Source organism: Lutra lutra, chromosome X, assembly GCF_902655055.1.
Source record: "Lutra lutra chromosome X, mLutLut1.2, whole genome shotgun sequence".
Taxonomy (NCBI): Eukaryota; Metazoa; Chordata; class Mammalia; order Carnivora; family Mustelidae; genus Lutra; species Lutra lutra.
The window spans coordinates 82,022,775-82,047,482 of record NC_062296.1 but is presented as its reverse complement, the minus strand read 5'-3'; the positions used below and the strand labels follow the sequence as shown (position 1 = coordinate 82,047,482).

The window sequence follows — 24,708 nt, the reverse complement described above, 5'->3', positions numbered from 1 at the left end:
TGGAAAACAATATGGAGGTTTGTCAAAAAAAAATGAACTAAAATACCACCAAATGGTAGCTACACTTATAGTGAACACAGCGTAATGTATAAACTTGTTGAATCGCTGTGTTGTACACTGAAACTAATGTAACAATGTGTGCCAACTATACGTCAATTAAAAAAAAAATTTTTTTTAAATACCATATGATCCAGTAATTCCACTACTGGATATTTACCGAAAGGAAACAAAAATACTAATTCAAAAAAGATAGGTGCACCCCTGTGTTTATTGGAGCGTTATTTATAATAGCTGTGACTAGAAATAGCACAGGTGTCCATCAATAGATGAATGGAGGGGTGCCTGGGTGTCCTAGTTAATTAAGTGTCCGACTCTTGGTTTCAGCTCAGGTCATGATCTCAGGGTTGTGAGTTCGAGCCTTGTGTCAGGCTGTGCACTGGGTGTGGAGCCTGCTTAAGACTCTCTCTCTCCTCCTTCTGTTTCTTTCCACCCCCTCACCTTTACCCCCCCCAAAAATAAATAAAAAATAATAAAAGCTTTAAAAAAAAAAAAAAGATGAATGGAGGGGCTACTCGGTAACTTAGTCAGTTGATCATCCTACTCTTGGTTCCGGCCCAGGTCATGATCTCATTGATGGTGGGATCAAGCCCTATGTCAGGCTCTGCACTTGGCAGGGAGTCTGCTCGAGGCTTCTTTCCCTTTGCCTGTCCCCCCACTCACTCTCTCGTTCTCTCTCTCTCTCTCTCTTTCTCTCGAATAAATAAATAAAACTTTTTAAAGAAAGATGAATGGATAAAGAGGGTGTGGTATATATACATAATGGAATATTAGCCATAAAAAAGAATGAGATCTTGCCATTTGCAACAACATGAGTGGACCTAGAGGGTATTATTCTAAGTTAGAGAAAGACAAATAGTGTATGATTCCACTTATATGTGGAATGCAAAAACAAAACAAAAGAACAGCCAAACAAAAACTAAGCAGACTCTTAAATACAGAGAACAAACTGTTAGTTGCCACACAGGAGGTAGGCAGGGGAATGGCTGAAATAAATAAAGAGGATTGAGAGGTGCAGATTGTCAGTTACAAAGTAAGTCACAGAGATGAAAAGCATAGGGAAGGGGCGCCTGGGTGGCTCAGTGGGTTAAGCCTCTGCCTTCGGCTCAGGTCATGATCTCAGGGTCCTGGGATCGAGCCCCACATCGGGCTTTCTGCTCAGCAGGGAGCCTGCTTCCCCCTCTCTCTGCCTGCCTCTCTGCCTACTTGTGATTTCTCTCTGTCAAATAAATAAATAAAATCTTTTAAAAAAAAAAGCATAGGGAATATAGTCAATAATAATGTAATGATATAGAATGGTGACTACACTTAGCATGATGAGTATTGAATATTGTATAGAATCAATATGTTGTGTAACTGAAACTAATACAGTATTATGTTAATTGCACTTCACTTTAAAAAAATCAGAATTGAGAAAAAGGCACATTACTGCCTATTCCATAGACTTTTTAAAAAATGAAACTATTGTGAACAATTCTGTGCCTATAAATTTGATAATTTAGATGAAACAGACGAGTTCCTTGAAAAACTTATAAAAAGTTTAAAAATGTAATAGATTATTCCCAATTATAGAAGGGTAATTTGTAATTATTAAAACAGTAGAAGGAAACTTGTTCAATTTTACCATGTTAATATTTAAGCTCATCACAAAATATAGCTAAAAAAATGCAAACAAAAGAATTGGTAGAGGAAAAAAGATACGAATGTCTACAATGTCAAAAGAGCTTTCATAATTATATGAGAACGAGATCAAAACAATTCTTTGTAAACGGGTGAAAGACATGAGAGGAAAGAAGCTTTTTATTGGGAAGAGTATTCTGCCTCTTCAGTTATGAGAGAATTATAAATTATTACAATTGTTTGGAGAGATCCATGCCTGTGCCTCAGTCACATACCTAAAATTCAGGTAAGAAAACGAGGCAGATGTAGTGAAATTTTTAGCCATTATTTTGAAGCTGTGAAATGTGGCTTGTCGATTAATTTGTTAACCCATGAATTATATGGAATTGTATGTTTATGTGATTTTGTTTCCTCCCAACAGGTTCAATTTTGGAATGGTGTTTGGTGTAATTGCCATGTTCAGCTCTTTTTTCCTCCTCGGGAAAACGCTGATGCAGACTTTGGCGCAAATGATGGCTGACTCTCCCTCTTCTTCCTCTTCTTCCTCTTCCTCTTCTTCTTCCTCCTCTTCTTCTGCTTCTTCCTCTTCGTCATCTTCCTCTTCATCCTCTTCCTCCTCCTCCTCACTTCACAATGAGCAAGTGCTCCAAGTTGTGGTAAGTACCTTGTTTTTGCTTTTTAAGTTTATCGCAACACAAATATAAGGTATTTTTTCTAGCTAGCATAACTCCTCTCCATGTTATAAATATGGAAATAGATGAAAAGTCTCACGATTTCTCCAACTGCCTGCTTAAACAAAAATATTAATGGGAATCTAGCAAGGATTTGTTGGAATATGTGGTAGCAGTAGTAGTAGTGGTAGCAGTAGCAATGCAACAAATGCACCACCATCAAGACTGTCAGCAATTACACAGATACTTGATTTAATTCATGTTGTCTTCTTGAGGTCTTAAATGACTGTTTCTATCAAGAAATGAGCTGGCGTATTTAAGATCTCTATACTGAATAAATAAATTGCATTTTAGCCCTCTCCTCTTCATGGCTTTCAGACTCTAACCAGTAATATCCTTTTACTTAAAGATAAAAGACCTTGAATGGTCACTGTGATTTCCTGATGGGAAGAATATGCCGAATATTACTCCTTTGACTATAAGCTATTTATAATAATTCTCACTTGATAGCACACGTATAAACCTGTATACCTTACTGATGCATGTCTCCGGAGTGTGGAAGGGTGCTTTACCACTGAGTAACTTTTATTTCAGATTTTTTTACATATATGTTTTTATTTCCAGGAGTCATGGGTGTTATGTTCTTTATCATGCTTTTATTAATGGAATAAATGATTTAAGAGCTAGTTACCAATTTTTTTAACTCTTCTTTTTGTGGTTTCTACTAGGCTGAGCCACTATGGGTAGATTTAGAAGTCATTTGTAGAGAATGATAATGAATCTCACCTACGGTCATAGCTCTTTTTTAGAGGTTCAAAGGATTTGCTAGGTGAGGCCTCAGAAGAGATGATTTATTTCTTCAACATTTACTGAATGTAGTCTGCCTAGTGGCCCTATGCTGAGTCCTGCTTACATGGGGAACAAAATCCAATCCTAGCACTCATGGAGCTGTTAGTCTAGAGGGACAGCTGCTGTGATTGTGCTACAGTTCACAGAGTACCAAGTACTATGGTACAGAGAAAATGCATGCTGAGATGTCCCTGGCACTGGGAAGAGAGGAGAGGAGACGTTCAAGGGAAGGATGAGAAAAGTCCCCGTAGCCTCTAAGGAAAGATGGCAGTTGAGATCCTGGTAACAGAGAGAAACATATTTGCCTATTTAAGATCTCTATACCATATAAATAAATTACATTTTAACCCTATGTAAAGTGTTCCCCATTAGGGAGGGGGGAATAGTAGAATAATAATAAAACCTAGGTAATATACAGTGCTTCCTATGTGAGGTTTTTGTGCCCATTTTATTCTTTTTTTTTTTCCATTTTATTTTATTCTTATAACAATCTAGAGATAAGTATCTGATCACAGATGAGAAAACCAAGGAAGACAGATGTTAAGCCACTTACTTGCCTGTAGTCACAGCTTGTAAATGGTGGACCCACCACTGACCTCAGAGCCATTATGCTCTACTCCCTAAAGAAAGACCAGTAATTCTTCAAGGAACTAGAAAGTAACTTTCGCCTATGTCTAGGTGGTATATGGTGTATGGCATATGGTGTAGAAGATAAGATGGGAAATACAGATAGGGTCTGGGTTATGAAAGACCATTCTACGAAGTTCTTATTTTGGGGGGCATCTGGCTGGCTCAGTGAGGCTGGAGTCATCCTAAACTCTCAGGCCACACCATTGGTTGTTGTGCGCTAAAGAAGAGGATAGTAGAAAAAGAAGCAGGTTGAGAGGAAATGTGATCATTCACCTGTCTGCCCGCTAGGATTAGACTAACAAAGTGTTGTTATTATTTCTTCTTACTGCTTCTCAGTTTATTCATAGAGTTCACAAAAATACTGTGTGACGAGAGTCATGCTGCAGAACCATGAATAAGTCAGCTGTCCTCTGTAGTCCACTGTGCATATTTATGTATACATTTAAGAATGTTAGGTCTCCTGGTTTTGGTTAGAGTTCTTGTAGCTCAGAGAATGTACTTTCTGTTTACATTATAATTCCCTACAGCCTCATTCAGTATTAATTCCCAAAAACCTGGCACTGTGTGTCATTGAGAGATCAGAATTTTGGTACATTTAATACCCTGTGTGATCATGGCCATGACAGATGGGCATTCACATACTGTTGCCAGCAAATAAGACCTACCATCTGTTAGTATAGTCACACACTCAAATCCTTACCTTATCTCATCAATACATCCATAAAATAATAAAGCAAAAGGGGTGCCTGGGTGGCTCAGTTGGTTAAGCATCCAACTCTTGATTTCGACTCAGGTCATGATCTCAGGGTTATGAGATCAAGCCCTGTGTCAGGCAGTGCGCTCAGCATGGAGTCTGCTTGTGATTTCTCTCTCCCTCTTCCTCTGTCCCTCCCCCTGCTCCTGGTCTCTCTCTCTCATGCACACACTCTGAAATAAATAAAATCATTTAAAAACAATAATAAAGCAAAGGAACCAATGTCCTATTGAATCAAGCCTACTAATGTATTTGAAATGAAGGTAAAATAAGATAGATACTTTGTGATATAGAGAGAATGTATAAGAATTAATCTTGGGATGCCAGGGTGGCTCAGTGGGTTAAGCTTCTGCCTTCAGCTCAGATCATGATCTCAGGGTCCTAGGATCGAGCCCTGCATCAGGCTCCCTGATCAGCGGGGAGCCCATTTCCTCCTCTCTCTCTGCCTGCCTCTCTGCCTACTTGTGATCTCTGTCTGTCAAATAAATAAATAAATAAATAAACCTTTTAAAAAAATTAATCTTAAGTATGTAAATTTAGAAGAGAAGTCAGAGAAAAGGAAACTAGTGATCTGAACAGGCAGAAGACCCCTGACAACATGGAAACGGAGCAGGTATGAGGAAGAGCATACCCTGATATTCTTAGAAAGAGTTGCTTAGTAGGGGCTGAGTAAAGAGAGCTTCAGATAATGAGCATCATAAAAATATTCATATTTTTTGACCATTTATTTCCACATCTAGGACTCTAGTTTTAAGGAAACACTTCCAAATATGCAAAAAAAGTATTCTTCAAAATTTTACCTTAACATTATTTATTATTATGAAGAATTAGACACAACCACAGTGTATAATTGAGGAATGCTTAAGTTATGGGATTGTCATACAGTGAAATATTACACATACATTAAAAATGAAGGTTATGAAAACTATTTTCATAACTAGGGAAAGACACTTGCAATTAATGAATTTAGAAGGTGATCCAAGCGGTGTGCCTGGGTGGCTCAGTGGGTTAACCCTCTGCCTTCCGCGAGGGTCATGATCTCAGGGTCCTGGGATCAAGCCCCACATCAGGCTCTCTGCTCGGTGGGGAGCCTGCTTTCCCCTCTCTCTCTGCCTGCCTCTCTGCCTGCTTGTGATCTCTGTCAAATAAATAAATCTTTAAAAAAAAAAAAAAAGAAAGTGATCCAAGCAACATGGTTTGAATCTCCTCTTCAGTCACTAAAGGAGACTTAAAAGTAAAACTCCTCTGTGCACAAAAATAAATTTCAATTATATTAAAATTGAAACACAAAATCATAAGAAATCAAAAGATAAAAAACGGGCTTCTGCTATATGAACACAGAATTAGGATGTCATAAGCATAACACTAATGGCACAAACCATGAATATTGATAGATTTGATGACATAAAAATTTTTATATATCAAAAAACTAAAAGTAAAATTAAAATCAGAAGAACTTAGGGATGCATCTGTGATATGTATTACAGAGGACTGATCATTGATACTCGAAGTGATCTTCCACAGCAATAAGAACAAAAGAATACTCTAGGAGAAAAAAATAGTCATGAGTAGACTGCTCACAAAAGACCTGTCAATGGTCAGAAGCAGGGGGAAAACTGAGCTTTAATAATCATCAAAGAAATATAAATCAAACAATGAGATACTTTTTATATCCCTCAAATTGCAGATTTGGAAGACTTGAATAATACAAGTTTGCCCAAGGTTATGGAAGGGTCTGCTTCTGGAGAACAATTTGATATGTATCAAAGTCCTTTAAATTTTGTGTAATGACAGCATTTATTACCCACATAATATTAAACATGGGGCAAGGATTTTTTTTTTTAGATTTATTTATTTGACAGAGAGAGAGATCACAAGTAGGTAGAGAGGCAGGCAGAGAGACAGTGTGAGGGTGGGGAAGCAGGCTCCCTGCTGAGAGAGAGCCCTATGTGGGACTTGATCCCAGGACCCTGGGATCATGACCTGAGCCAAAGGCAGAGCCTTAACCCCCTGAGCCACCCAGGCACCCCAAGGATTCTTATATAATCCTCAGAATTACCCTTTATGTAAGTGTGGTTATTTCCATTTTAATAGTGAAGAAAATGCAATGTTGGGGGTAATAATCCAAACTTCCTTAAGGTCACTTTAGTTAGAGATGGATCCAGAATGTCAAACCCAAGTGACACGTCTCCAGAACCTGAACCAACCATGCTTGTCTAAGAATTTATTCACCCAGAATATTTGAATATATGTGCCCAAATATGTTCATCACAATATTTATAAGAGAAACTTTTTAAAATGATTAAATGCCTAACAGTCTATTTTATAGAATGCAATACAGCTATTGAAAATCACGTTGAACCAGAAAACACTCGTGGAAAAATGTTGATGATATCATTAAGTGAAAGGGCAGGTTTCAAAACCAGAGATGTAATAAAAGGATAATTTTTAAAAATGCATATATATATATATATATATATATGAAAAGACTAGAAGGACATAAAACATTGAGAATGGTTTTTTGTTCTGTGTTTTGGGAGCAGCATTATAGGCTTCTGTTTTTCTTCGAATTTTCCTGTTTTCCTGCTTTAAACACATTTTATAATTAAAGTAATAATAAGACAGAGGAGGAATTTCCTCTAGAAGGATATTTTTAGGGTCCAGCTCCTGGACTATGAGAAACAGATGCTCGGTGTGTGAATAATATTAAATGCGTGGTGTGTCCCACTTAACCTAATGCATGGAATTTTTCCTTAACAGATGACATAACTTGGGAGTGGTTACTTACCTGACAAGATGATTCTTGGGTATCTAAAAAACTATACCATACAACACTTACAACAGCAAACTTGCTTTGTGTATTCAGTGATACGTACATGCACATCTTGGGAGCATGTGCTTGCAGGACAAGTTCTGCTGCTTCGTAAGTCCTTGGTATGTCTGTATGTTCCAAAGGACTTCCTTCCTGCATTGAATGTTAATATAATAATTTTATGTATCATTTTGATATATTTTTCTGACCAATGTACTAGACAAATTGTTGGCATCAAAGAAATGGAGGGCAGGGTGCTCCCACTCCCACACCGGTGAGGCACTTGATTACACTACCCTGATTACCAGTACTCATGTAATTTGAGAATACTAAAATGAAAACTCATTGATGGGAGGCAGGAATATCCTATATTACTCACTTAAGTACTTGGAACCTTGCAATAAAAATTCAGAGAAAGGACTAGGAATTATAACAAGAATTTCCAAATCAGGGGGTAGGAGAAGAGTAAATGAAAACAAGATGGGATTGGGAGGGAGACAAACCATAAGTGACTCTTAATCTCACAAAACAAACTGAGGGTTGATGGGGGGAGGGGGGTTGGGAGAGGGGGGGTGGGGTTATGGACATTGGGGAGGGTATGTGCTATGGTGAATGCTGTGAAGTGTATAAACCTGGCGATTCACGGACCTGTACCCCTGGGGATAAAAATATATGTTTATAAAAAGTAAAATAATAAAAAAATATATATTAAAAAAAAAAGAATTTCCAAATCAGGCTTCTAGCTCCTGAGGGTAGAACAGTTGCTGACTCTGTCGCTGTCACTCCGCATTCCCTGGCACTTTGCCTGGCTTCCTAATTCTTTCCCATGGTGAAGACTTCAGGACATGAAAGTTTTGACTTTTTAACCTGGTGTTCACTATTATCTTTAGATTGGTGTGCTTAATTCAAAAACTGCCTAGTTCGAAAAAACTGATGTTTTTACTTTTATTATGATAGAAGTAGAGAAGTAACCACTGATAGTCATATTACTTACTTTAAAAAAAAAAATTACTCTTTATTTGAGAAAGAGAGCACAAGCCAGGGTGGGAGTTGCGGGGGAATCTCCAGCAGATTCGGTGCTGAGCACTGAGCTTGAAGTGGGGCTCGAGGTGGGACTTGATCTCATGACCCTTAGATCATGACCTGAGCTGAAACCATGAGTCAGATGTTTAACCAACTGGCAGCCCTACTTTTAGTTTACAGAACCTTCAGCCTGGAAGTTTAAGCTTTAACACGGAGTGAACATCGTGGTTTCTTTGTGCCCACATGTGTATTTATCATTGTGTCTGTGAACAGGTTCCCGGTATAAATTTACCTGTCAACCAACTGACCTATTTCTTCGCTGCAGTTCTCATTAGTGGTGTTGTACATGAAATTGGACATGGGATAGCCGCTATTAGGTAATGATATTTTTCTTTCTACTACATGTAATAACTTTTTACTTAGGAGGGTTTATTACAAAAATCTGCTACATTTGATAGTTTTTTTTCTTTCTGTGAATATTGCCCAGTGCAGATCCACATTATTTTAAGGTACCTACTCTTTTATAAAGATTAATATATTGATGAATACTCAGTTAACTATGCACATCTATAATCTAGGTCTTTCTATCCTTTGCCAGCCTTCTTACATCTTCATGGTGCTTCAAGATTTTCATCAAACCCTGAAACCCAATCTTTTTTTTAAATTTTTATTTATTTTTTAAATTTCTTTTCAGTGTTTCAGAATTCATTGTTTATGCACCACACCCAGTGCTCCATGCAATACGTCCCCTCCACAATACCCATCACCAGGCTCACCCAACCTCCCACCCTCCTCCCCTCCAAAACACTCAGTTCCTCAGAGTCCACAGTCTTTCATGGTTTGTCTCCCTCTCCAGTTTCCCCCAACTTCCTTCTTTCCATCTTCCCATGTCCTCCGTGTTATTCCTTATGCTCCACAAATAAGCGAAACCATATGATAATTGGCTCTCTCTGCTTGACTTATTTCACTCAGCATAATCTCTTCCAGTCCCGTCCATGTTGATACAAAAGTTGGGTATTCATCCTTTCTGATGGAGGCATAATACTCCATAGTATATATGGACCACATCTTTATCCATTCGTCCATTGAAAGGCATCTTAGTTCTTTCCATAGTTTGGCAACTATGGCCATTGCTGCTATGAACACTGGGGTACAGATGGCCCTTCTTTTCACTACATCTGTATCTTTGGGGTAAATACCCAGCAGTGCAATTGCAGGGCCATAGGGTAGCTCTATTTTTAATTTCTTAAGGAATCTCCACACTATTTTCCAAAGTGGCTGCACCAACTTGCATTCCTACCCGCCGTGAAGAGGGTTCCCCTTTCTCCACATCCTCTCCAACACATGTTGTTTACTGTATTGTTAATTTTGGCCATTCTAACTAGTGTAAGGTGGTATCTCACTGTGTTTTTGATTTGAATCTCCCTGATGGCTAGTGATGATGAATATTTTTTCATGTGTCTGATAGCCGTTTGTGTGCCTTCACTGGAGAAGTGTCTGTTCATGTTAGACAAAGGGCTCATATCCAAGATCTATAAAGAACTCCTCAAACTGAAACCTAATCTTTGTATTTATCATTAGGTTAGAATGGTAACTGCTAAACTTGAGCCCACCTGCCTGCCTTCTTAGTACTTTGTTTGACTTACTGGCTGAAATGCTTTCCTGCTTCTACTCACAGCCTCTGCTGGCCAAAGCAAAAACACTGAAAGCTCTGGGATTGTTAACAAATATAATAGCCTGTCTAGAAACCCAAGTAGAAGATAAGAGATGATGAGACCTGGAACTTGCTCAAGTATCATACCATGTTCTTGTCTTCACTATGCAAATATATCATTGTAATTACACCTGAGCATTTTAAAGGCTCCTAAACTTATAAAGTTGTGATAGGGAAGCACAGTGCCCCCTTCACTCCCTCTGATAATTACTGCCATGATGAACACACATACTGATGGGAATGTGTTTTATCCCCTGGGTGTGTGCACCAGATAAAAGATTTTATAGAAGAAGATGTAATTTCTTCTTACTACTTTCCCATTGCTTATGAACACGAGTCTGTTGGCTGCCAATAAACTTTCATCTTGACAGAGCATATACTGTTACACAAGTGTGACATACAGTGGTTTAAGTAGGAGGCTACTTTTTTTTTTATCTCTCTCCTTTGCTTCCATATTTTTAGCATTGCAGCTTTTAGGGTTTTGCATATAAAATCATTGTTATTAACAGTTTAATACTTCAATGTATGTTTGTGAAACAGTGAGAGTAATCTTATAAAATCCAACTGACAAGTGAAAGTCAATCAGTACTAAGTGACAGCACAATATATTTGGGGAATTTTTTTTTTAGCGTAGCTGTTTGGACTTATGAGTCTATTAGAAGTAATTCCATTTTTAGAGAATGAATTGATAAAAAATAGTCCTCTTAAGAACAATCTGAGCATTATGCATTATGAATTAACATTATGAATTAACAATAATTCAGGAATACACTTAGATAAACCTACACTTTTATTAATAATAGCTAAAACAAATATAGATACTTTACCTAAATTATATTTTTTGTGTCCTTCTCTGAAAATAATTCAGAGTAAACCATAAAAATGTTTTTCATTTAGTTTCTCACAGAAATATTAACCATTTCTTTATATACGTGACTAATTTCAAGTTATTTGCTCAGCCTATGGGTTTCAAAAAGTTTTAAAGTTTTAAGCCTATCTCAGAATGCCCTTGTTTTACATAATGCAGTTTCATAGATAACCAAACCCATACACTATTGTAAAATTATAAGATAAATATACATCATATATGAGTTTATTTTTCTCAATTGTCCAGAGAGACTTGTTAAGCAAGAATTTAAATCACAGTGGCAAGTTTTAAGATTAAATACATTATTAATTTGAAAACTGCAATACTAGTAGTAAATTCCTTTTTCTTTATGATTTCTTAGGGAACAAGTTCGATTTAATGGCTTTGGGATTTTTCTCTTCGTTATTTATCCTGGAGCATTTGTTGATCTGTTCACTACTCATTTGCAACTTATATCACCAGTCCAGCAACTAAGGATATTCTGTGCAGGTAACAGACTTAACTTTCTTTATTCATATGTGTATCATTATAGAAAGCATTCACATCACAAATGAAAACATCTCACCTTTTGGTTGATAAATTCAGTTTATAAGAGTCTCAATTAAAAGTAACAAAACAGGGGGCTCCAGGCTGACTCAGTCTGAGAAGCATGTGACTCTTGAGCTCAGGGTTGTGAGTTCGAGCCCCCTGTTGGGTACAGAGATTACTTAAATTTTATTTTTCTTAGTAATAAAGCAAAATAATTTACATTCCAGTATCTTCAAAAACAACAATTTTTAAAAGGTTGAAAGTAAAATGAACAGGGCATACCATACAAATGTGAACAGGAACTATATCTACATTAAGTTAGTTAGACATAGGGGGTGACTTAATAATCAAAAGGTGTGTGATCCACAGTGAAAATGTAATCATTGTGAACTCACTGCATCAAGTAACAAACCAGCAAAACCAAAATGAAAAAGGTGCAAGTGCAAGGAAAAAACAAAAATGTAATAAAGGAAGCTCATCTCATCTCTCAGTACATGGCAGAAAAGTATGAAAAGTCAGATCATCAAAACTCAAATTAGTAAAGTAAAATTCAATAAATATATCAAACTATATATCAACAGTTTCTTTTCAAGTGACCATGAAACATGAAAATTGGCAAATTTAATTCAAAACATAATTGCAGTATATTTAAAAATGATGACATAAGTTGTAAAGGTTTGCTGAAAGGAAAATTCACTGCTTTATGCAGTTATGAAATAAGAAATGAAAATAAGTCAGTTAAGCATTCAACTGAAGAAGAAAAGAACTATAAAATAGTTAAGAAGCAATGTAATTAATAAGGATGTAGGTAGAAAATTATAAATTAGGAAAAAAAAGAACTTAAGTCCAAGAGGCTTTTTGAAGAAAAAAAGGAGCAAACATGGTAAAAAGCAGTATAGGCAGAATTTGCAGCCAGATTGGGGAATGATAACTGATACAGAAAAAATTAAAACAATTAGAAAATTGTTCTTTGTTCATCTCTGCAAAAAATTTTCTAAAACTTGGATAGTTATTTCAAAGTATAAATGGTGTAAACTCCAGAGAAGATAGAAAAAAAAATCTAAATAGGCTAATTAATTACAACGGGAGAAATTAAGAAAGTTGATGAAGAATAATTCTTTCCAGTCTTCAAGGAAAGTTGGCTTTTTATTTAATTCCAATTCAGTATAAATTTTCCGTATCGCATGGAGAAGGAAATTTTTTTTTTTTTTAAAATTAGGCTAATAGAACACTGATACATCCCGTAAAGTACCAAAAACTACATAGGGTGTCTCTAAACAACACAAGTATGGTTCAACAATAGGAAATCTATTTGAAACTGTTACGCTTTATTTACCATTAGGGGAAAAAAATCCTCATCTCAGCAGATATCGGACTCGGTATTTAACAAAATTTACCATCCATTAATGGCTAAAAAAAAAAAAAATTCCCTTAGTAGAAATAAAAATAGCCAGATACTTCCTAATGACATAACACTAACACGCATTCCTATTAAAGGACAAGACAAGCAGTCCCATTATCGATTATCACTGATACTATGAAATGGGTCCCTAAATGTGGGTCAGTACAGTAAGAGCGAAGAAGCAAAAATAATGTAAGCCTTCTTTTCAGGTACTATTACATACTTTGGTGGGGGAAGGAAAAGGGAAAATCAACAGAAAAGAGAAAAATTCAGTGAAGAACCTGGTTACCGAATTAATAGTCAAAAAACAATAGCGAGGCGTTCGGAGTGGGGAGGGGAGGGTGACGTGTTCATGAGGACTGGAGCGTCCACGAGCGCGTGAGTGTGAACGTAAGCACGCGCTTGTTGAGGTAGTGGGAAGCGCATGCGCCTGGCGCTCCCAGAAGCACTCGCGTCTTCCGAGTCCTCAGCGGCTTCAGCGGAGTCCGCCGCGCGTCTTCCACTCCTTCCGCGTCTTCCGAATCTTCAGCGGCTTCAGCGGAGTCCGCCGCGCGTCTTCCACTCCTGCCGCGTCTTCCGAATCTTCAGGGGCTTCAGCGGAGTCCCCCGTGCATCTTCCACTCCTGCCGCGTCTTCCGAGACTTCAGCGTCTTCGCGCTCAACCGCCCACACCTCCGTCTGGCGCTTGCGCTTTCCTCTGGAGCGCTCGCTTTTCTGTCAGCCTTTAACACAGCCTTCCAGCCGCCCGCTCGCTGCCCGGGAACCAGAGCCTTCATGGAGCTCCCAGCCGTGGCTTCAAATGACACTCTCTACATCTCCACGGAAAGTTCAGAGTTACTCACAGATATTGTGGAGCTGCACCAGATCCATGTGGAGAGCACCCCAGTAGAGACTGTCCCTGTGGCGTCCATCCCCATGGAGACCATCCCTGTGGAGACCATACCCGTGCTGGAGACCATTCCTTTCGAGACCATCCCTGTGGAGGCTATGGCGATGGAAACCATCGCAGAGTACGAGATTATCAGCGGCAATTGGGTCCACGGTGGCCACCACCATCCACCTCTGATCGCGCTGCAGCCACTCTTTACCAACACCCCGAACCAAGGGGACCACGACCAGGATATAATCATGGTGCAGACACAGGAGGAAGTGGTGGGCTACTACGAGTCAGACAACCTGCAGGCCCACAGCAGTTTCGAGGACCAGATGGTCCTTCCGGTTGATGAAGATGAATGCTTCCAGCAGACCCTGGCTTCCTTGTCTGCCTCCGCATCATCAACCCACACCCGCAGCAAGAAGCGCAGCAGCCAAAGCAAGAAGGCCAGTGGTAAGAAAAATTACACGACCAGTGAGCCGCGGGCGGGAAGTAGCAACTCCGAGATGGGCGCCAAGAAATGGGAGCAGAAGCAGGTGCAGATCAAAACTCTGGAGGGTGAGTTCTCCGTCACCATGTGGTCCCCGAGTGAGAAAAAAGACGATGAGACAGGACAGACAGAGAACTCAGCTCCTGATTATTCAGAGTACATGACCGGGAAGAAGCTTCCTCCCGAAGGATTACCTGGTATTGATCTCTCAGATCCTAAACAACTGGCAGAATTTACTAGAATGAAGCCAAGAAAACCCAAAGAAGATGCGCCAAGAACCATCGCTTGCCCTCATAAAGGCTGTGTGAAGATGTTCAAGGATAACTCTGCTATGCGGAAACATCTGCACACTCACGGTCCTCGAGTCCACGTATGTGCAGAATGTGGCAAAGCTTTTGTCGAGAGCTCAAAACTAAAACGACATCAACTGGTGCATACTGGAGAGAAGCCCTTCCAGTGCACATTTGAAGGCTGTGGAAAACGCTTTTCCCTGGATTTCAATTTGCGTACACATGTGCGAATCCATACCGGAGACAGGCCCTACGTGTGTCCCTTTGATGGCTGTAGTAAGAAGTTCGCTCAGTCAACTAACCTGAAATCTCATATCTTAACACATGCAAGGAACAAAAACAGCCAGTAAAAAGAGAAGACCCTTTTCAAACTTGGGAGGTGTCTTCTAGGAGTGTGATTGCAAATAAATATGCCTCTCTTGTGTATTGCTTCTAGGAAATAATTTTTTTAATGATTCCTACACATCTGAGGGTCATGTTTTGGTAGACTAGTAAAAGTGAAAGTAAAATTTTAAAAAAGTATTTCTTTATATAAGATACATGGTTAAGATGTTATATCTTGTTCTGTAATGCTATTTGAAATACATGGTGTTTTTGTAAAGTTTGGTCCCAATAGGAGGACAATTTGTGAACGTCATATCAAAAGACAGTTCTCTACACAGCTGTTCTAAAAATGGAACTTCTTTTCAGGGTTTTTTAAAATATGAAGCTCATGTATTGCTTGCAAGTTTTTAAAATTCTGTAGTTTCCAAATGTTCATATTTATACTTTTAGGAATATGTTTGGTAATTCTTTGTATGTTTTTTTCTGAAGATTGATAATGTTTTGCATGCAAAACAATGAACAATTACATATATAGTTTCCTGTTTAAAAAAAACATAGGTTTTGTTTGCTATCTTAATTTTGGTTGTAATCTTTGATGTTAACACAAAGCTAACTTTTAGCTGCGCTGTTTTCCTTGGTCTTGAATTAGATGTGACTTAACAGTATTAGTCAATTTAAATCTATTTTAGTCATTTTATTTCCCCAAAATACTGCTGGGTGCTGCTGTTTAGTATAATTTCTTTGCATGTTCAATTAGAGAGTGGTGCTCAGTTGTAGAATATATTGTATATATATATTGACTTTTTAACACTTGATGTGTATATCTTGTGTAATAGAAAAAACAAAAATAAAATACTTCTTCTGAAGAAGGAAAAAAAAAAGTGCCTATATAAATACCATAGCTAGAAAACAGAGAAAATGGGGAGGGTGCTACTGGTATCGGGTGGGTAGAGGCTAGGGATGTTGCTAAACATCCTACAGTGCACAAGATAGTTCCCCACATCATAGAATGATGTGGCCTAAAATGCCACTGGTGTCACTGTCAAAAAACTCTGCTCTAGAAAAAGTAAAAGTTATAACAAAGATTCCTTTGGTATACTTACAAACAAATCATTAATGGACAAGAGGTTGTTTAAATAAGGGAAATGTGTATGTTCTACCACCCTTATTGCCACTTAGCCATCCTGGGCAAATCTGGAGTCTAGCGGGGTGATGTTATACCAGCTGCATCCCTGACAAGAGAAAAGAAACTGCCCAGAGATTCAGGAAAGCAGTGCTGCTCTGTGCCCCCCCCCCCACTGTTTGGATGGGAAGATGTTAAGGTCTATGCTATGGTTGTGTGGTGGAATTATCCTGATAAGGGAGAAATAGTGAGAGTGTAACTCTCATGACAGTCTGCTCGTGGACTGTCATCCTGAGGAGTTGGGGGAAAGCTGGATTTAACACGTGTTAACAGTGGCAAATTAATCAGTGTTGGGGATGGATTATTTTGTGAAATTGTACTGGGACTAGCAATTTGAGGGCGAGGGAGTATAACTGTATGCCTAAATTAGTTTCACTAGAGTAGATTCCAGTGGGCAAAAAAAAGTTTTGTTTTAATTTTGTTTTTTAAACGAAGCTATGAAAGCAGTATAAGAAAACACCAGGTGAGTATCCTTATAATCTTGAACTGGGAAAGGCTTAACACAAAGGAGCAATTTGACCACACCAAAATGTAAAATGTCTGCATAGGCAAAACTATAAACCAAGCCAAAAAATAAACTGGAAGAAAAATTGTAATACCTCTTACAAAGGATCAAATTCAGGGGCGCTGGGTGGCTTGGCTGGATAAGGATCTGCCTTACTCTCTCACTATCTCTGTCTCTCTCTCTCAAATAAAGTCTTAAAAACGACCAAATTCTTCAATATATACACTCAGGAATAATATATACAAATTAGTAAAAAAAATGTATATATAAACAGGTGAAGGATAGAAATAGTTCTCAACAGAAATACAAATAGTCCTTTAATAAACATGGAAAATGTATAAGCTTAAACAAATCACAACATTTTATTTCTAACATAGCAGATGACAAAATCTAACATCATAGCATCCAGTGTTACAGGGTAAGGAAACCTATGCCAATTATGAGAACATTAATGCAGACTCATTGGAGATCAATTGTTTAAGATTTTATTTATTGGGGCGCCTGGGTGGCTCAGTGGGTTAAAGCCTCTGCCTTCGGCTCAGGTCGCGATCCCAGGGTCCTGGGATCGAGCCCCACATCGGGCTCTCTGCTCAGCAGGGAGCCTGCTTCCCTCTCCCTCTCTGCCTGTCTCTCTGCCTACTTGTGATCTCTGTCTGTCAAACAAATAAAATCTTAAAAAAAAAAAAAAGATTCTTATTAAGAGAGAGAGCACAAGCAGGGAGGAGAGGAAGAAGCAAGTTCTCCACTGACCAGGGAGCCCATTGTGGGGCTTGTTCCCAGGACCCTGGGATCAGGACCTGAGCTGAAGGTGCTCAACTGACTGAGCCACCCAGGCAGCCCTGGAGGTCAATTTCAGTGCACATTTTTTGACCCAGCAATTCCATTTCTGTGTAACTTTCCAAACCCCACAGATGCATACTTAGATACATAACAATATGAACAAAGCTATTTGTTGCAGCATTGTATAAAAATGTTAAAACAACCTAAGTGATCATTAGTAGGGAACCTTATAAATAAGTCAGTATGTTTTTTTTAACATGGATTACTCTGTAATGGATATAAGAACTGGGCATTCTGATAAATTAGTAAAATAATGGATATAAGAAAATAAAGTAGTGGATTTAAGAAATGGGCTAGATATGAATATGCAGCTGAGGGGAAAGTCCAAAGTACGTACATGGAAAAGCAAAACATAGTTTCCAATAAATAGTTTGATACCATTGATGAATTTAAAAGATTTCTCTCTGTATAGAACAGAAAAGATTGTTTACCCATTGTGTCCTGGACTAGAATTACTCTGGATATTTTTGGAATTAAGCAACTTATAACACTCAAAAAAAAAAAGTGGAAGAACATCTTAACGGTGTGAATAAGGTACATGAAACATGTCTTAGCCAGTGTTTGACTACTACAATAGCTAAAAATAACAATGGCTTGAACTCTCATAAAACTTACCAAATGTAGATAGTTCAGCACTGATATGTTAATTCTGTTATTTGGAGGACTCGGGCCCTTTCTATCTTGTTAGCTCTACTATTCCCGACACGCAGCTTCTACGTCATGGACTCAGGTTTATCTCCATCATAGCTCCAATGTAGCTATAGTGCTGTCCCCATCACCTCCACTTATATCCTGTTAGCCAAAGTGGTATATGGCCATACTCAGCTTCCTGTGAGTATAGGAAATGACTTTAGGTTACATCTCTGTCGTTATAAAACATTGATTCTCAACCACTGGTGCTGTTTCCCTTCTGGAGATGTTTGGAATGTGTGGGGCATAGGGTGCATTCTTTGGTTGCCTCAGTGAGGAGAGACTAGTAATGGCATTTAGTGGATGGGAGCCAAAAATGCTAAATATCCTGTAATGCAAGGGACAGACTTGTACAAAGAATTGCGAGGTTCAGAGTGCTGGTAGAGCTCCCACCCTGCCGCATGAGAAATACTGTAGAAGAGGGAAAGGCTAGGTATGGAAGAGAAGGATATCTAGTGGATATGGTAGTGATTGTTTAAGCCCTATCTCTGGAGGGAAGAATGAGGAGCTCTCATATGTTTGGTTTGGTCTCATATTTGCTGGTTTCTGTGGTATAATTACTCCTGCCTTGGCCAATTTCAAGGTGCCAGCCCAAAGTCCCTGAAGGAGGAATTAGGAAGAGATGTACACAGTCAGCTGTGGCAGCTGGTAGGACCAGCCTCCAGCATGCCACTGAGTTCACCTTAATCTTCTCTGTATTTAAAAAAAAAAAAAAAGGAAAGAAAGAAGATCTCTGTATATATGGTACATATGGTTATAGTCTGTGACATGGTGTAAGTTACTGTGTTTGGTCCATCAATAGTATTCTCCATAACAAATTAATTCTTAAAACACTCCCTTTTTCCAAGTATCATTTGGATTTCCATAAACCAGCTCAGCAAGAATGTTTTTTTAATTTCATCTTTCATTTGAATAGCTTTGAAATTTTTTTCAAAGATCACAAGTATGCTTTAGTTAATAATGTACACATTTTCTGAAAAGAGGATGAAGCAAGTAGAAGATAATAATTCACTTTATTTTTTTACATATATATATATATTAGAATATATAGATTCTACTGATGTTAAATCATATTAGTATATGGTCTTCCCAGTGTGGTATTAACATGCTCATTTTACATTTCAGTATCTGAAATGGAAGAGGCCTCTAACTGAACATCTTTCCTTGGTACTAAAGTAGATCTCTCTGCTTCACAGCTGCTTCTGATTACTTCACTAATTATTCAGAATGCCCAGGTGTTACGAAGTCGCACACCTAGATCATTCCTGTCCCCGGTCGAGCTTATCCTTTTTTTTTTCCTCTCTTTTCAGGTATCTGGCATAATTTCGTCCTTGCACTCCTTGGTATTTTAGCTCTTGTGCTCCTCCCTGTAATTCTCTTGCCATTTTACTACACTGGAGTCGGGGTGCTTATCACGGAAGTTGCTGAGGTAAATAATGAGGATTTTGTGGGGTGTTCATTTACCAGACTTCGTGGTATAACACTTAGCATTTTATATTAGGAACATATATTCAAGTTTTCATATGCAGAATGTTCAGTTTCTCCTGAAGAAATTACTATAATCCTTTTAAGTTGAGCAAAATGTTTTTTGAAGCCCGTTGGCTTTTTAAAATTACTTAAAATTGTTTCTGTTCTGAGTTATAAAGAGAGTATCAAGATTTTCTGCCTGTACTTTGCTGATAAAATGCATCATTTGCCTTTACTGTTTATTTTTATAACTGTGGTTTTGAGTCACATGTCCTTAGTCCTAAGTAAAAAGATTGAAACCGATGGCCAGAACATTTCATAGGAGTTTAAGTTACTTTCTTCAACTCTTCATTTCACTGCCTTAGGCAATAACTACTACAATGGCATTAAGTCTTCTATTCAGACCTTCAGAAAGAGGAAAATTACCTTTGTGAGTCCCTGGCTCACATGTTCATTGTGCTGATGGTATTGTCTACATATTTGGAAGTGTGTTTAGATAAGGACTTGTCTTATAATTTTATCCACTGAGGGTGTACAAGATAACGAAGGCATTCTGATGACTACTTTCACAAAAAATTTTAATTAACAGTTTGGGAAAAACTTTATCATTTTAATCTTGATAGTTGGCAAGTGGGGTTTTTTTTTTTTTTTTCAGTAATGAAAAATTCGGAATCTTGGAAAAGTAGGAAAACTGTTAGGTATTTTGTTAATGTTCCAGGACTATATATCTTGGATTCGAAGCTGGCTTATTTTTTGCATTAGTGAAAATATTGTACCTAAGTAGCTCAGTGTCTTTATTATTTGGTCAGATTAATCATAGCTTGTCTTCATACGTTATCTGATTTGGTTGTACCCTCTTCCCAAGGACTCACCTGCCGTTGGACCCAGAGGCCTTTTTGTGGGAGACCTTGTCACCCATCTACAGGATTGTCCTGTTACTAATGTACAAGATTGGAATGAATGTCTAGATACCATCGCCTTTGAGCCCCAAATTGGTTACTGTATTAGTGCATCAACCTTACAGCAGTTAAGCTTCCCAGTTAGAGGTGTGTATATTTCTTCAGTATAATATAATGCTTCAAGCAACAGTACTTGCCATTCATCAATTCTTAGACCATGTCTGTGGATTTATTTTGTTCTAATTTCTTTAAAGCAAATCAGTAAAGTACTAGTAGGCCCAAACTAGGAAATTTTCTTCTTGGTAAGTTGGGTACTAATATTTTTAATTGTTACTGATTTCTAACTAATTTCATAATATTATATTTGACTTTTAGGACTTTGGTGTCTGATTCTTTCTTCATTTAGAAGAACTTGTGTTAAGTCAGCATTCAAGCTCAACCATAACCAATTAACTAAATTCCAGTAATTAAATACCCCCATGCCGTATGGGTGGTATCATATCCAAAGCTATTTGGGATAGAGTTATGTTATGTGGCAGGCATCTAGAGGAAATCATTTTGGCATCCAAAAATACACTCTGAAGTCAGATCTTTTGTTCTGTGTAGGAAGTGACAAGGTGAAACAAGTTTATTCTCAGGCTGCCAGATTTATTTTGAATTCTTTCAGCTCTGAAAAAGCAGCCTCCCAAGTCTTTATACAAAATCATGGGGCCCAGATTATCGTCAGTGTTGAAAAACACAAATTTTGTTCACAGACTATATTTTTAAGTCAAGAAATACCCTGGATGCTTGTCCACATCTACTTGGGGCTAGGAAATATAAATAATCCAGAACAACTTAAGTACTGTGCGCAAGAATGGCAGAGTAGGAGGAACTGATTTTTAAATTTTTTTCAAGTGTAATCTTCCATGTATAATCCAATCTTAAGAACTTTAATTACTGTAAAAAGTTGTCAAACATACATAAAAGTCAAGAAAGTAGTATGGGGGTGCCGGACTGGCTCAGTCGAGGGGGCATGCAACTCTTGATCTCGGTCAGGGTTGTAAGTTGGAGCCCCACATTAGGTGTAGAGATTACTTAAATAAATAAAACTTTCAAAAAAGGAAAAGAAAAAAAAAGTAGTATAAATGAAACCTCCTGCATCCTTCTCCCAGCTTCAGCAATTATCAGCATTTTGCCAGCTTTTTTTTTTTTTTAATCTAATTAGCCCACTTTTGAGGGGAGTATTTTAAAGCACATCCCAGGCATCGTATCATTTCCTCCACGAACTTTAGCATGTCTTTAATATATGATGACTTTTTAAACATGACCATAGTGCTGTTAGTCACACCTAAGAAAATTAACACCAATTTGTAAGAACTAGTTAGCATTCACTTTTTCCTAATTGTTTTTTTTTATAGTTGGTTTAGGTTGAATGGTATGCCCTTTAAGTGTCTTTGAACTTGGAACAGTTCCCCCTCTTGCAGGGGGATATCATTTAAGAAACAGTCATTTGTTTTGTCAAATTGCCCGTATTCTGGATTTGTCTGGCTCTGTGTTATCCTTATGATGTTGTTAATATGTTCAGGTATCTCCCAAATCTCCTATAAATGGTCATTAGGTTTAGAGACTTGCTTAAATTCTGGATCCAGAAGGGGGTGGAAATATTTTTGAGGGGGTGAAATATTTTTTTGAGGGGGTGAAAATATTTCATAGTTGTTGCTCACTACTTCCTATTGCATCATGTCCGGAGGCACATAGTGTTACACCCTGTGGTAATGTTAATATTGTTCAGTGGGCTAACCTGATTCTTGAAGGTTGAAATAGTTATCAGTTTTCCTTGTTCTCAAGAACCATTTACCATCTTCCCAAACATTTCAGATGACACAAGGTTGGTATATGTCCTATAATGCATTCTTCTCTGAGAAAAATGATACATTATCTCATACTTCTTAAGTCCTTTATCATTTTCCTCCCAATTTCTTTAAATTTGATATAATTTCTATTGAATTACAAAAGCCACACTGACACAGTAATCAAGTCAAGTTCTTTCTAGTAGAACTGTTTTATTTAGGGTAGCTGCATTTCAGAAATTTAAGGTATTGTCCTTTTCCTGTCAGACAGAATAGAAATGAAAATCTTCCCTGAAATACTCTGTAGCCCTTATTAACTTTTTGAGTATTTCACTTTTGTGGGTCATATGCTGTATTTTGGAGATGTTTGTGTAAAAACCTAAAGCAGTGATTATTCTTTCCACACTAATAAAAAAAATCAGTCCCAAAATAATTCTTCAGTATCCATTTTATCTCCTTAGAAGTGACTGTATTAGGATACAGGTTGATTCTACATGATGACTGTGTCTGATAAACCTTTACCTCTATTTAACCATTTTAAAATGGAGTACATATATTTAGCTAGCTTATAGGAATCCTAATGACTGTAAATGTAACTTCAAATAAATACCAGATTAATTTTTAATGGCAGACTTGACCACTGGGGCTGTGGACATTTTTAAGAAAGCTATGGATTAATAGTATTTTACATGTATCTAGATATGGCTTTTTATCCTTCATTATAAACATTGGGGAAACATACAGCTAAATATGGTAATACAAAGTGGCCAGTAATCCAAAAGTGATGATTTGTGTTCATTTTGGAGTGGAATTTAGTATACATAATTAAAATTCTAGGAATTTACACCACTGCAGAAAAATAAAGCCACCTTAGAAAGATCTGACCCTGGAAGTGCATGTAAGCTGCCCCAACCGGTCATATCTGGCCACTTGCCTCTCACGGTAGATTATTAAATTTTTTAAAATATAATCAAGCATACTGGATGTTCTTCTTAAAAGTATTAACAAATATGGGGCGCCTGGGTGGCTCAGTGGGTTAAGCCGCTGCCTTCGGCTCAGGTCATGATCTCAGGGTCCTGGGATCGAGCCCCGCATCGGGCTCTCTGCTCGGCGGGGAGCCTGCTTCCTCCTCTCTCTCTGCCTGCCTCTCTGCCTGCTTGTGATCTCTCTCTGTCAAATAAATAAATAAAATCTTTAAAAAAAAAAAGTATTAACAAATAGAGTTCTGTCAAGTTAGAAAAATGTGGTTAATCTACCTTATGACTTAAATTGTTTAAACCTACTTTTTCTTCTGTTAATCCTTTCCTTTTTTCTCTTTCCTGAAAGCATTGTCTTGAGTAAGAAAGGCTATACTAAACAAGTCCACCATTTGAACTACATTTTCAGGATCATGAGATTGAAAACTAAAGGCGACTGGGTGGCTCAGTTGCTTCATAAGTGGCCGCCTTCAGCTCACGTTATGATCCCAGGGTCTTGGGATCAAGTCCCACATCGGGCTCCTTACTCAGTGGGGGAGCCTGCTTCTTCCTATCCCTCTGCCCCTTCCCCTGCTTGTGTGCTCGCTCTCTCTCTCTCTCTTTGTCAAATAAATAAATAAAATCTATTTTTAACAAACAGCACCTGCTCCCTAAAATGAAGCTTTGAGCTCAGATTCAGACAGCCCCCTTGAATAGCCTGCATTCCTATTCAGAGGAGGCAAGAGTATATCCCTGTAACTGCCTGGCAATGAGAATATTGTCCTGTCCTACATATCTTTACCTCAAGTGAGAAAAGACCCTTCCCCACCTGGTTTAAGATAAGAGGAAAATTTCAGAAAGACTTTCCATATATTTTGAGTACCTAGATTGTTTTTATGCCTGAATCTTCTTTAATGTTTGGAGTAAAGTATCTGTTTTTCCATTGTGAACGTCAAGTTCTGATCCAAAGGTTTTTTTGCTATCCTAAACTGAAGAGATGATGTGTGTGTGTGCATGTGGCTGTGTGTGTATGTTTATAATTTTTTAACTACTGGTTACTAGGTGATGCTGATAAAAATTCTACTGTGGAACTAAGAATAAATAACTAGGCTTGCCTCCCTATGTTGGAGCCCTAACTACATTTATATATTTAATGTAAGAAAATTGTTCAGTTCATTTTAGTAATATAGAAAGTAGTAGGGGGGCGCCTAGGTGGCTCAGTGGGTTAAAGCCTCTGCCTTCGGCTCAGGTCATGATCCCAGGATCCTGGGATCGAGCCCCACATCGGGCTCTCTGCTCCACAGAGAGCCTTCCTCCTCCTCTCTCTGCCTGCTTCCCTGCCTACTTGTGATATCTCTCTCTCTCTCTGTCAAAAAAATAAAATCTTAAAAAAAAAAGAAAGTAGTAGGGACTATGAACTGTAGATTGAA

At 38.0% G+C, this 24,708-nt stretch overlaps 1 protein-coding gene across 6 annotated transcripts in view; it reads left to right on the top strand.

The window, feature by feature from the left end:
- MBTPS2 (membrane bound transcription factor peptidase, site 2) overlaps positions 1–24,708 on the top strand; it is a 46,694-nt gene that overhangs the window by 4,552 nt on the left and 17,434 nt on the right. For 5 of the 6 annotated variants that reach the window (XM_047715452.1, XM_047715453.1, XM_047715451.1 and 2 more), the window contains exons 3-7: positions 2,099–2,333; positions 8,690–8,793; positions 11,360–11,487; positions 19,435–19,553; positions 20,457–20,637. In XM_047715452.1, coding sequence (XP_047571408.1) covers positions 2,099–2,333; positions 8,690–8,793; positions 11,360–11,487; positions 19,435–19,553; positions 20,457–20,637 — 767 coding nt within the window. Of the gene's footprint in view, positions 1–2,098; positions 2,334–8,689; positions 8,794–11,359; positions 11,488–13,649; positions 15,431–19,434; positions 19,554–20,456; positions 20,638–24,708 lie in introns of those variants that run through there. The other variant, XM_047715456.1, reaches the window with a different exon arrangement.